The sequence below is a fragment of the Sceloporus occidentalis genome, unplaced genomic scaffold, assembly GCF_023333645.1.
Source record: "Sceloporus occidentalis isolate IW3139 unplaced genomic scaffold, rSceOcc1.0.p SCAF_17, whole genome shotgun sequence".
In the NCBI taxonomy this organism is placed as follows: Eukaryota; Metazoa; Chordata; class Lepidosauria; order Squamata; family Phrynosomatidae; genus Sceloporus; species Sceloporus occidentalis.
The window spans coordinates 11,003,277-11,017,600 of NW_028316997.1; the positions used below are offsets into that span (position 1 = coordinate 11,003,277).

Genomic DNA, 14,324 nt, shown 5'->3' on the forward strand with positions numbered 1-14,324 from the left:
CCCCTACCAAGATTTTCATGCCTTCAATTGTAATGACATTGAGATTTCTGTCCAACATTTAGCTTTCTGTAAATGTACCAGATCCATTTCCAAAAGCAAACTACAGTAAACCATTTTCTCTTCTCTGATTTGCAAAAACCCGATGCTTTGTACAGCAGACGATATCTGGAGTGGGAGGGTAATATTTAAATATACAGCTCCATCACAAAACCGCACTGCGCAGGGATTTTTGGAAACAATTTTCCTATGAATGTGAAAAATTGATTTGTGCATGGTACAATTAACTTATCATCAAGTAAGAAGGCCGGCTGAAAATGAATTCTTCTACTAAAAGCAATGTTTGGGGTTTTTTTAGGCAGTGGTTACACAATAACAGATTTATTTATTTTCTTTCTTTACCAGCTATTATTCATAGTTGGTGCCTTTTGGAGAGAAGGGAGCATGATACTTAGATCGTGCCTCTTAGTTGTTTTCATCAGCCTATTTGCAGAATATTTGTTAAATTTTCATTTAAGTCTTGTACTTTTGTCCTGCTGCCAATAAAAATAATTCTTGTAATATGGAGTGAGCATGGAAATTGTGTTAACATGGCAATTGTGAGTGTCTAGCCATGTTTGTGAAGAACAAAATTATATTCACAATGTGAAGCAAATTGTGGTTAGAACACTGAAGCATGGCTTCCTATGGGAAATATTGGAAGAGACATCCCAGATGTTTGACAAAATAAATTCTACTTCTAAGCAATGACTGTAGCTCACGTATCAAATTGCAGTGAATAATAAAGGGGGAGAAGATCCACAGAAATTGAAAGTTTTGCCAAGTGTCCAGCTCTCAAGATCCACAATTTTGCAGATCCAGCTTACCCAGGGCCAGGGTTGGCCTTTATAATGTTTATACCGGACAGGGTCATATTGTCCATGGACCAAGAAGGGCAGCTATCCAGGTGCCATAAGCTAAGAGGCATTCTTCAGCTGCCTGGTGGCAATGCCCCTGCCCCTTCTACTTCCTAAAACAGATATTACATCTGCAATGAGCAGGACCTTCAGCCATGCCTGGTGCATCCTAGTTACAGCTCTAGCAAAGTAGAGCCTATTTCAAAGGAGGAGACGGTTTAGAACAAGAGGTTTTACTTTATAGAGAAAGTGATAGATAAAAGGCTGTAAAATAATTTAAACACACATTTGTGAAGCTAGTTCTCACGAGCTGGAAGTCTCTTGGAGATTGGAACAAAACACCAGTTACGTCGCATGTGATGCAATGTGCAATTAAAATTTATTCTAGAAACAGAGTCAAGCGTCCATATGCTAGCTATGTATTATCGCAAAATGACTATTTCCAAAAGTACTCGTGCTTCATGTACGGCGTCAGACGCTCTTGCTAGTACAGCCACTTACGTTCTGAGGATCATCTAGGAAAGGTAACTACGAAACATCCACACAAAACTAGTTTCCATGGTCTTCTGCTTAATTTAACAGCACAAATCAATATCTCTGAATACACATTTTACAATCTTACACATCCAGATTGCTGCACGTGTTGTATAACATATGCTGGTACAGAGCTAATTAGAAAAGAGCTTATCATGTCCTTTTGCCGCACTTGTTTTCAGATGGGAAGTAGGTCGCTTCTACATATTAGACAATGAGTGATAATGACTGCTTGCTGTCCTCCTTTCATGTATTTTGACTCTTGTTCAATGTGTTCTGTGATTTCGAATTCAAAAGAAGTTTTCAATTTATGACCCTCAGAGTTAGAATGTCTTCTATATACACACAGTGTGGACTAAAGTTACCTGGCGACTTGGTTTTAACGTATCCAGTGTGAAGTAGCCTAATCCGTGGCTTATTGTAGTCTAGGCACGGTTCTGTACATATGATATCTTATCGATTAGATAAAAAAAGGCTTTTACCCACCTATTTACTATTTAAGCCTGTGTCCCCTCATATATCTGACCCTGTATGTGGAACGTAGACCCTATCGTAACCGCTTTCAACTACAGACCAAAACTGCATGTAGTGCAGTATAATGCCTGCTTACTGAATACGTCTTACAATCCATACTAGTTACTAGATCTATCAACCAAATGCATAAAATTCAAAATTATCATATCATTTACTAAGGTAACTTAAAACATTTCAATGTTTTGTGCGTTATTTTCTACATTGGTTTAAAATATATAGAGATATGCGGTTTTGAGTAAAGTTACAGTTGTCGGGAACAATGCAATACATAATTTGCTTGTTTTAAATGACTGACATGGGGTCTGCCGACCTTGTATGTATACTATACGTACACCGAACGTTACTGTATGGCTGTGGATTACATTTTATGGAAATTGAACCTTCACTGTTGAAATCTTCAAGTTACTACCACATGAGAAGTGCTTTCATAACGGAATATTACCTATATGCTTACATGCACTCTGCTTATTAAACACTAGGGGGTGGCAAATACTAACTAATAATATGACCTAATAAAGTAAAAATAGTTACTCTTTCAGTGACATCAAGAACCTGTCTCTTCTTCAGGCTTGATGACAGATATCCGATAGAACTGCACTGCATCCGATTGTGTGTGCACAGAGTTACTAAATGGTAGGCCAAGCCAATTCATACAGGCCCTGTCATGATATATATCAAGGGTTTCTTTATTGTTGTTTTGATGTGAGTGAACTTATGAAGGAAAGAATAAAATGATAGAGACGTTATGGTTTATTTGATTAACATTTAAAGAAGGTAATACATGTTTTGTCCAAGTGGAACAGTACCTTTAAACCATGACACTATGGTTCTATAATGTGACAGAATCCCCAATGGTGGGAGGGTGGTGGAAGAAGCCAGGGCCATAGGGTGTTTGACCAAACAATTTCAGATTGTGGCCCTGCATGCAGCTATGACTATATGAAACAATATGTAAGATAAGTTCGGCGAGGCTCAAGCGATATGTTTGGGTTTTTAAAATATAACTTTACACACAATGTTTTAATAAAACCAATATCTTATGGGTGTAAGGGAAACACTGATTGCCACCATAACCATATTTTGTTCAATTTGCAAAAATATAAGATTGCACCACATAAAAGTAAATGGATAGACTACACGTGTTCAGTAAATAAACCGGCTATTTGGGAGGCTTAATTGTCTATTACACTCATTTAGGCAGCACATTAAAGGTTTGATTTTAGTTTTTAAAGTCTTAATTGAGGTCTGAGTCACCAAGTGACTCACTGATATCTCATTAGTGTTACCGTATACTTCTTTAGCATAAAACAAACTCCTAGTCCATAAGGATTTACATGTATTGTAGAGGATGGAAGGATCACAAAAAATTGCATGTTTTACCGTGCAATATCATTCTGTAGTTGCGGTCTCTAGATGCGAACACAATACTCTAGGCTAGGGGTTGACAAATTTGCTTTGGTTCTGGGAGCCAGCCAAAAAATATAGGAGCCATTTTTTCCTTTTTCCAAAGGTACTAACAAACATACTTAAGACAGAAACACAGTCTAACATATTATCATACACAGTAACACACTTATGCGCACATACTAACATACTTAGCACACAAAAACACATTCTAACATATTAACATACACACACAGTAACATACTTATACACACATACTAACACACATAGTAAAATACTTACACATCCATACAGTAACATTATTTTTTACCTCTATATTTTGTTCCTCCCCGCTCCTGCTTCTGTCTGAGCTCCAGGAAGTTACGTCATATCCCGCTCTCAGACTGAGCATGCTGGGACTGAGGGAGCATAGCCTGCTGGCCCAGCAGTATGCCAGGCCTGGGGGGGGGGCCCTCACTGAACACAAAGGACTAGGCACACCTTAGTGTTAAATTTAGTGATACGGTGCACACTGTACTTTTGTACAGTTTCCAAGTTCTCCCTGCACAACCCTAGGCGCCAGGAAGTGTTTTCTTGTTGTCATGGCGACCTGGAGTTTGTCGAGCCCTGCTCTGGGCGAGGTCTGGCCAGAGATCTGTAAAGTGGCATAACCACCTCCCTCTTTAGATTGGTGCAGTATGTACTTGCCGTGTGTGTGCTGATTTGCTGCTTTGTGAATAAACTGGTCCTTTCAGCAGCACCCTGGAATTGGTATTTTTGTGCTTGTGAGGGTATGCATTCCTTTTTGTATTGTTTCTCTGAAATGTCTGCTTTTTCACATTGATTTCCCTTTTCTTTACGTCTAAGTGATCAAATAAATAACTGAATGGACAGCCCTTTAATAATAAATAAAATTATATTTATTAATACAAATAAAGATACAAAAAAACAAAATACATATCAAAAAGAAACTGCAATAGAATCTTAGCAATAGCCTTAATGATGCAATATTCTGTTGCTTTCATAAAACACCATTCAAAAATTCAGTTTCTCCTAGACTGCATCAAAATATCTTTAAATGTAATTATAATAATTGGATTAATATAGGCCTACCTAAATACTTTAAATGATATACTCCCATTTCACCATTTTATTTCCGATAAAAAAATATTGATTCCGTTGTACAGCAATGACACTATATGAATCAATCAATAATAAACAGCATGCTCCCCATGTCCTATCGGCCATCGCCTTTGGCAAGGGAGGGGGCCTGGACAGGTACATACTTGGCCTAAAGCTTTCTGATGGCAGTGCCAAAGTAGTTACTAAGAAAGCCGATTCAAATGTTATAAGCATATCCACTGGACATTTGTCCCACATTCTCTACATTTGTAGTAGGCTGTAGCGGGAACGCTGGTAGACCTAGAAATATCCACTCTGGCGAAGAAAAGGGCGATAGAACGTGTTCCTCCAGGCACCCGAGGTTTCACCAGCAATATCTTCCTGGTGCACAAAAAAGGGGGCGGTCTCAGGCCGGTGATCAATCTCCGTCACCTCAACTGCCACGTTCGTTATCGGCACTTCAAAATGGAAGGGATCCATCTACTCAGAGACCTCTTGCTACTGAACGACTGGATGGCCAAAATCGATCTCAAGGACGCCTACCTCACGGTTCCGATTGCAGAAGAATCCAGAAGCCTTCTCCATTTCCATTGGCGCAATGTTTCCTGGCGTTTCACCTGTCTGCCATTCGGGCTCTCTTCGGTTCCTTGGTGCTTCACCAAGTTACTCAAGCCAGTCATAGCACTCCTTCGTTCCCGCGGCGTCCGCCTAATGATATATCTGGACAACATGCTCCTTATGGCTCAAGACAAGGAGGTATTGCGTCTCCATATCCGATGGACGTTGGAATTACTTCAGAATCTCGGTTTCCTCACAAATATGGAGAAATCACATCTCACCCCTTCCAGACAGCTGGAGTTCCTGGGGTTCGTCATTGATTCCACGCAGGGTCTACTCAGCCTGCCAACATTCAAACTGCATTCCATAAAGAAGGAAATCCGCAGAGTTCTCCGGCTACGCACGATCTCCATCCGTCATCTGGCTCGGATAATTGGACTTTTGTCAGCTTCTATCCAGGCAATCTTCCCTGCTCCTCTTCACTACAGGGCAATGCAACGTCTGAAGATCAGCCATCTCCGGAGCTTCTTATGCGGATTCGGTCACCCTGGACCCTCCAACGTTGGGCGAGTTACGTTGGTGGCTAGCCAACATTACGCCCTGGAATGGCAGGGTGATATTTGGAATCAAGCCGGACGTACCCATCGAGTCGGACGCCAGCCTACACGGTTGGGGTGCGAGATGCGGGGAGACCTCCACGGGAGGTCCATGGTCACAGACGGAAGCCGGCCTTCATATCAACTGCCTGGAGCTATTGGCAGGCTCGTTTGCCATCAAGAGTTTCTCCAAGTCATGTATCAACACCTGCATCAGATTGCGCATGGACAATGTGTCAGCGGTTCGATACATCAACTGCTTAGGAGGGACTCATTCGCCCATCTTAGCAGATCTGGCCAAGGACCTTTGGTCTTTCTGTCTGGACCGCAACATCATGGTCCAGGCGGAGTACATCCCTGGTCTTTCCAACACAGTGGCAGATTGGAATTCTCGTTACCTGTCGGATGCCAGCGATTGGACCCTAGAGAGCCAGGTTTTCTCATCTCTTATGGCCTTGTGGGGTCCGCTCCACATCGATTTATTTGCTTCTCGACTGAATTCTCGTCTCCCACTCTTCTACAGTTGGCGACCAGACCCAGACGCCTTGGCCGTAGACGCTTTCCTTCAGGATTGGTCCGAGGGACGACACTATGCTTTCCCACCCTTTGCGATGATTTCCAGAACGCTCCTGCAGATTCGGCGTCAACAGGAGTCAGTAGTTCTAGTGGTCCCCTTCTGGCCGTCCCAGCCGTGGTTCCCCAGTCTCCTAGACCTTCTGGTCGCGGTTCCTCGGGTGTTACATTCCGCGTCTCATCTGCTTCTGGATCCTTACGGATCCCCACACCCTCTCTGGACGGTAGTCTTTCTCTCCTGGGGTGTTTGGTTTCCGGGGTTCTTGGCAGATCCCAGGTATTTCGAACTCGGCTCAGCAGCTCTTGGCAGGAGCTTGGGCACCCACCACTCACAGATCTTACCGTGCAGCCTGGAAGAGTTGGGCTTCTTGGTGCCTGGAACGGGACCAGGATCCCTTTTCAGCCCCTCTGACCGGTGTTATCCATTTTCTCACCTCTCTTTTTGATTCAGGACGCGCCTATAGGACCATCAACCTTTATCGATCAGCCATATCCGCTGCTCACCTGGGTTTTGAGGGTACTCCTGTTGGTCAGCATACTGTGATCTGTCGTCTGCTTAAGGGAATTCGGCTATCTAGACCTCCTCTGCCTAAATACTCCTCTACCTGGGATGGCAATGTGGTTCTCAATCTTTTCCTCACGTGGCCCTGCAATTCCGATCTCTCTTTGCGGCATCTCTCTGCCAAATTGGCCACGTTGCTTTGCCTTATCTCATGCAAACGGGTTTCGGATGTGCGCGCTCTAGACTGGAACGCCAGGTCTTATGTCCCGGAGGGTGTACGTTTTGATATTTCACGACGTACTAAGACTGCGATTAAAACCGGGTCTTACCCGGTCTTCCCATCTAACGCTGCGTTGTGTTCAGTTGCTTGTCGCACCTCTCTCTTCAGGAAGTCGGATTCATCACAGCTTTTCTTATCTTTCCGTCATCCTCATCTTTCTATCTCCTCTGCCACTCTCTCGCGCTGGGTCAAATGGGTTATGGCTCTTGCTGGTCTCAATGTTTCCAGGTTTGGAGCTCATTCCACCAGGAGTGCGGCAGCATCCAAAACGTTGTCGTTTGGAGGATATTCTCCGCTCGGCTGATTGGTCTAGGGAATCCACTTTTAAGGAGTTTTATTTCAAACCTATTGAGCATGTTTTTTCTTCTGTGGTTTCCCAGCTTTAAACTTGCACAATATGAGCCTCCGTGTCTTGAAATAAAATTATACGATTTTACTAAAACATGACGTAAAGTCATGATTTTATGAAAGACACGGAGGCGAATATTGTCCCACCACATGACGTTTTTTCCTTTTTTCCCTCCCTGTTCTGGTCCTCTATGTGTTTTTCTTCACGGATTGTTCCCGGATCGCAGATGTCAGGTTTGATCTCTTTTCTGTTATTTCGCTGTTTTTATATGTTCCTGTTTCATTATGTATTTTTTACGATGCTTCTGTCTCTATTTCAGTTTGTGGCCAGTAATTGATTAACTTATTTTGCTGTATCTGCTCCTTGTGCCTTGGTCATTCGGTTTCCATTACACTAATCGGTTTCCACATTCTCTGTCTGTTTTTTCTCCAGGTTGATTCATTGGATCTTCTTTGGGGATTTACGGTTTTGGTGCGGAGACGTTCCCTTCGCCTAGGAGTTTAATGTTCCGCGGTTGTTTTGGAAGTTTCCATGTTGGAGTCGGCGAGTTTTCCGGCATCGTGTGATTGGTCTTCATTACAGACAAAGAAAGAGGAAGTTGTGGGCAGTGCTATCCCTTTTATATGGTCATCAAGATGGACTGGGAGGAGCTATTGTATATTGTACTGTTTATATACTGTTCATAATTTTTTCCTATGAAATGTTGTATTTTTTCTTTGCTGCTGTTGGGAGTAAAGAAAGGGTTAATGCACAATATTCGCCTCCGTGTCTTTCATAAAATCATGACTTTACGTCATGTTTTAGTAAAATTGTATAATTGGCTGCTTATACTCGCTCTTCCTGTAGCTACAGGGAGGATACTTATCTACGACGCTCACCTTTACCTTATAAGAAAAGAGAGTCATGCTGCTTCCACTCTTACTGGCAGCACCATGTGACTACAACTGAAGCTTCTTACTGGTTGATCCTGTCCCGTGACAGGAAGTAGGATGATAACTCTGTCCCTTCTGTAGGTGAGGGGCCCAAGTAATGGATAGATGTTGTGAATATGGTTTAAAAGTTTACCTTCGCGAGTTCTGTGTATAAACAAGGAAGTTGCCAATCATTACGAACAGTTTACACGAATTACCAGTTTAAAGTGCGCCTTACTTCGTTCACAATTTCATACTTTATTTTTTTCTCTCTCATTGGTTTTGAGTAAGTTTATGTTCTAAATGTTGCTGTCAAAAACAAGGGCAGGGCAGAGCAGCGCCCCATTCGCTTCTTACACGTCCCGCCGTCAGATATAAATCTCTTCCCGTAAGCATTGGGTGAAAAAAAGGGCAAGGTCCCCTCCGGGAGGGAAAGGGTTAAGGTGTGAAAGAGGCTGTGCAGAGCGAGGGGAGGCGGGAGCTTGGTGGGGGTGTCACGTGATCCTGAACAACAAAGCTCGGTTCACTCTTATGGGAAGCTCTTCCCAACTCTGAAAAGCGGCGAGCTGCTGCCGGGACACGGCGAGGAGGCGACGAAGACCGAGGAGCAGGGGGGGAGACCCGGGAGACGCAATGAGCAGCGGGTGTGTCTGAATACGTGCACAGAGAAGCCCACCTTAGGTGTAGGCAGGCGGCCATCCCTCCTGAGTGAGGCTGGGGACGGTTGCATGGTGGGAGACTCCCTGCAGGTTTGTGACAAGTCACCGGAGACAGGTGGATCCAGGCTGTGATCTCTGAGCCGGGCATCCTTTGTCTGAGGAGCCCGCTGGGAGCAGGAAGCAATGTCTTCATTACAAGCCAAGAAGGGCTACTACAGGCAGGAGGTGAATAAGACGATGTGGGAGGTGAAGGAGAGGTACAAAGACCTTATCGCAGTTGGATCTGGAGCCTATGGCACTGTTTGGTGAGTTCATTCTCTCCTTTAGCAGAGTGACCCTCCGGTATTTTCAGGGTGAGGGTGAGTGCATGGATCCCATACATCCCATGAATACTGCTTTTCATTCCAGAATCCCATATAACTTTTGTTATTGATGATCCCATATGCTGATGTTTGCAGTGTTTCTGTTGGTTCCATCTGGAGAGACCCCCATACCCTATACTAATGAAACGGATCTATATGTAATGCATCATATGTGCTGCAGTCTTCTTGGTACGAAACCAATGAATTTCTAGAAGGAAATGCCATGGGTTTAAATGGGGTGAGGTGGCCGGTCTAACTTTACATTTAACTCTGAGACTGCAGATCTTTTGGTCTTATAGTTTGTAGTAGTGTAGGATTCATTATTTAAGGTCCTGCAAGTCTGACCGGCTGTTAGAATAAATTCTATATCTGCGCCACTGTGATCATATTACCAGGATGTGATCCTAACGGAAGTGAGTCTTTATTAGCATTATAAATATTTGTGTTCCTCCTTATTTTGGTCTATTTGTTAACTGTTGGTAAGAGATCAATCAGTCGGTGATAAATGACGGTTCACATACTGGCTTGGAAAAATTAAACTCCAGAATTACTATTATTATATATATATATTTCACAGCGCATGTATTTAGACACATGGGAGTCTTTATACCGATTCTCATTCATCTTCGCCTGTTCTGAGCAAACCGGTTCAGCCATGCCTGCTCTCATAGCGTATATGCAGTGGCTGTAGGGAGGTATTTTATATTGGAAGCTGTACTGGGAGAGTATGTCTATTTCACACATACAGGTAAACAGTGTCCATATCTCTTCAAGGGACTGCCATGTGTTGGCACTCATTATTTTTAGGTTTTGACGTCCATCAGAACAAGGAAATACATAAACGTGAAACATACTTTCATTCTAATGTTTTTTTATATAATCAATATTGATTTTTTTCTGTATTCTCTTGTGATGAAGTCATCTGTTAGTTGCATATTCCTTCCATAGTGAACATCTGGCTAATTCAATAAAATCCCGCGACCCTTGCTTAATGAAAATGGGTTCACTGGCTGTTGGGTCACTCAATGTATTTTATCGCTTTTAGTATAATGAGGACTGATGTCATTTTTCTATTAACATTTATCATTTTAATGCAGTATTGGTGAACTTTGTATTCCCCCGTAACACTTGGAGTTAAGGAAGCATATTACATAATCTCAATATTTTTATTCACTAATGGGACATCTCATGATTTTAATTCATGTAAGTGCACTCCGGCTTTGTTTTAAAAATCCATTTGGTAGCGCTGGTGGTTTTTGTGCTTTAGATGTCTGCTAATTCTGTCAGATTATGCTTATATCAGTGTCTGTGGGATTTATCTACTAAACCAGGGGTTCTCAAACTGCGGCCCTCCAGCTGCTGCAGGACTACATCTCCCATAATGCTCCTTCAGCTAAGGGGCTGGCTGAGGAGTATGGGAGATGTAGTCCTGCAGCAGCTGGAGGGCCGCAGTTTGAGAACCCCTGTACTAAACAATGATTTGTACAAGACATGAAAAACGTTACGAAGATCTAGTCGTGACCTGTCTTGAAGAGGAAGCTCAGCAGGATTGAGGATTGGTCTTTCGTAATACTTGGTTGTTACGGAGAGAACATGTTTAATTTCAGCACTTCCTTTTACTACTGTATTTGCTCGATTACAAGACGCCACCCCAAACTTTCAATCTCAATGAAAGAAACAAAGAAAAGGCCAGAATAAAAACCACTGTTTTTTTGCTTTCATTGTTCTCACTCACTGTCCGTGTCACTGTCTTTTTTTGGCTTGGCTTCTACTCTTGCAACTTCTTGTTCTTTCTGCATATGCTTCTCCCCGTATCGGCTCCATTTACCAGGTACTTCGGCAAAAGGTTGGAGTCCCCACGCATAGCCTCTCCCTGATTGGACGAACAAGGGAGAGGGATTGTCCCCGTGGTGTGAACCATGCCTCTGCCCTTCTGCAGAAGTACTCCAGGAGGCTGAAATAATGCACACAGATTCACGGAGAAAGAGGCAACCTCTAGCCTTTTGTGGAAGTACATGGATAACGGAGATGATACCAGGATGAAGAAAGAAGGTAGAAGTGGAGCTGTGGAAAAGGGGACAGGGATGGAGAATGTAGGGAGGCATTGGGTGACAGAGCGTGAGCGAGGGTGATGGTGCTGCGAAAAACACTTTCTTATAATTGAGCAAATACGGTAGTTTTGCTGCAAAATCACAATATACCAGACTTAAATGTTCTTGTGACCCTGGTCCTCAACCCATCTTGTATTAGCACCTATATACCAGGGTCAGTAAATGTATCATCTGTGAAAAGACTATAAAATGCACCGCTAAAGAAAGTGCTGCAAGGAGGCACTGTGAAAAACAGGATTAATGGTCATTTATACCGCCAGATAAATTAACGCATCTCTCAAGATTTCATTTGTTTCAAGCTCATGGTAAAAATGCCTGCTAATTCTGCATACTAGATAGTGATAAATGAAGACTGTAGAATGCACCCCCATCTAGAAATCAATGGAAAGTCTTATCCCCAACATCTAACAGATTTATAAGGGTATATATAGTACAGACAGAACTAGCATGTTCAAGAATTCACTAGATCCTTCAAATGAACTTCTGCAGGTTATCCCAAAAACGACCCATTAACAGATTAGCAACAGCTCTGTGGTGAGTTTTTTAATCTAATCCCACCACGATCATAGACCCTCTTCTCATCCTTCATTTGGTAGTATCACTGTTCACCCCAGCAACATTGCATCCCGTCACCACTGCCTGGCCCAGACATATTGGCACCTGCTGCTACAGGGAACTGCTGGTCTACTTCATAAGTATTGGATCACATGCTTTAATTTTAGGTGCAATCATTGCTTCATAGCAGTATCCCCTCTACCTTTTATGTGGCAAATCCGACCTACTGTACCTCCTTTATAACCCCATTTTTGCCCAGACCCCATGTTGTAGTGCTCTCTCTTCTGCACTCTGTTACTCTTTGTTGTGCTGCTTCAGTGTTGGGCAAATCGAGATTCCAAGGGCTGCCAGAAGTTAAGCACTTAATATGTTAGATGTGGCAAGAAAATTGGCATATTTGGTAAAGACAATACCTAATTATTGCCCGGTATATTGCATTAGATTTCAAGCTTTCCAGACTACCTAGATCTCTCTTTCTGGGATGTTCTGTTTATTGATTGACTTGTGCTTAAGGGATGCTGATCTGCAAACGTTAACTGGCTTCTTTTGAAGAAACAAGAATTATTTTCCCAAGACCCCCGGTACTTTGAGATTGGATCTTGTTTTATATACAGTATTACAAGCTGCTCTGTTGTAGAGAGTGACCTGGATGTCAGCAGTCACTGACTTTTAGTGATATTTTTACCAAGATGGGTGGAAGATTACTCTGTTGGTAGCCAATCTTAAGTGGTTGACTGAGATATGCTTGTATCAGAGAAGTTTGAAGAAAGAATTGCTTCTTGAACCGTGGCCTTTTGAACATCTCCACATTGGAATTGCCTCAAATTAATTAGATTGATGAATGTAGAAACTTTATATTATTTGTAGGTGCCTGCCACGCATTTAAAGAGAGTATTTGGAAGATTCAGTGTCTGTCTTTCGTATTTGCATCAACACCAGCTGCTTACCTTGAATACTCTTAGATTCTGTCGGCACAGCTTGAATCCTGAGAGTAGGAAGGTGAAAGAAAAGATTATTTGGGTTAATGGCATATCTGTGAAGACATTTTGGTCTGAGCAGAGCAAGTATTCATTGGCTAATATTCTGCACTAATTCCGTTTTAACATTGTATCTGCATATGCACCAAAACAAGCGTAATTTTTTGTTATTCACAAAAATCTATATAGTTTTTATTTTCATATTGCATAGTATGCTAGTTTTTTTTCTTTTGAATTTGTATAAGGATTAGACTGAAGTTTCAAATCATTGTTCGTTTTATATAACACATTGTTAGAATTATTTTATATATCATATTAACGAAAAACTGGAGAAATTCTAGTTCAAAGTGCTTAAGTCACTTTTCCCAGAGCCTACGTTTTACAGTTCTATACACCGCACAAACCCATTTAATGACATTTACAAACTAAACCAGGTACTGTACCCATAGGGTAGATCTCTTGTAAATTATACCATTGGGGCAGCCATCCTACAATGCCTTCCCGTTAAAGTGGCATAAGGAGAAAGAAGATAACTTTAGTGCAGCAATTAAATTACATAATGCCGGTGCCATTCTAATTTGATAGGGTATTTGCTATATACCTATTGGTTTAATCTGAAAAAGACCTTAGATCTAGGAACCTTGTGTCACTCTATGCCAGTTTAAAAGTAGTTGGATCATTTCCCTGAAAATTCCAGTTTTACCTGTATTCGGTCTAGGGCTAGCATATTTCTTGGAATTGGTGGATTGGTTTTTTTTCTTAGCGAGCTGAAGACACACTTTTGGATACACACTCACTTTATTAGGTACACCTTGCTAGTACCGGGTTGGACCACCTTTTGCCTCCGGAACTGCCTTCATTCTTCATGGCATACTTTCTACAAGGTGCTGGAAACATTCCTCAGAGATTTTTGTCTATATAGACATGATGGCATCACGCAGTTGCTGCACATCCATGATGTGAATCTCCACCACATCCCAAAGGTGCTCTATTGGATTGCGATCTGGTGACTGTGGAGGCCATTGGAGTACAGTGAACTCATTGTCATGTTCAAGAAACCAGTTTGAGATGATGTGAGCTTTGTGACATGGTGCATTATCCTGCTGGAAGTAGCCATCAAAAGATGGAGAAACTGTGGTCATAAAGGGATGGACATGGTCAACAACAATACTTAGGTAGGCTGACGCGTTTAAACCCTACTCAATTGGTACCGAGGGGCCCAAAGTGTGCCAAAAAAGGGCCCCACACCATTATACCACCACCAGCCTGAACTGGTGATACAAGGTAGGATGGATCCATGCTTTCATGTTGTTTACGCCAAAGTCTGACCCTGTCATTTGAATGTCGCAGCTGAAATCGGGACTCATCAGACCAGACACAACGTTCTTCCAGTCTTCCATTGTCCAATTTTGGCGAGCCTGTGCA

General features: G+C 42.4%; 1 protein-coding gene across 2 annotated transcripts in view; it reads left to right on the plus strand.

Moving 5' to 3' along the window:
- The first annotated feature begins 9,077 nt into the window (after positions 1-9,077).
- LOC149302838 (mitogen-activated protein kinase 12-like) overlaps positions 9,078-14,324 on the plus strand; it is a 29,671-nt gene continuing 24,424 nt past the window's right edge. For both annotated transcript variants that reach the window (XM_089482026.1, XM_089482027.1), the window contains exon 1: positions 9,078-9,199. In XM_089482026.1, coding sequence (XP_089338152.1) covers positions 9,078-9,199 — 122 coding nt within the window. The remainder of the gene's footprint in view (positions 9,200-14,324) is intronic.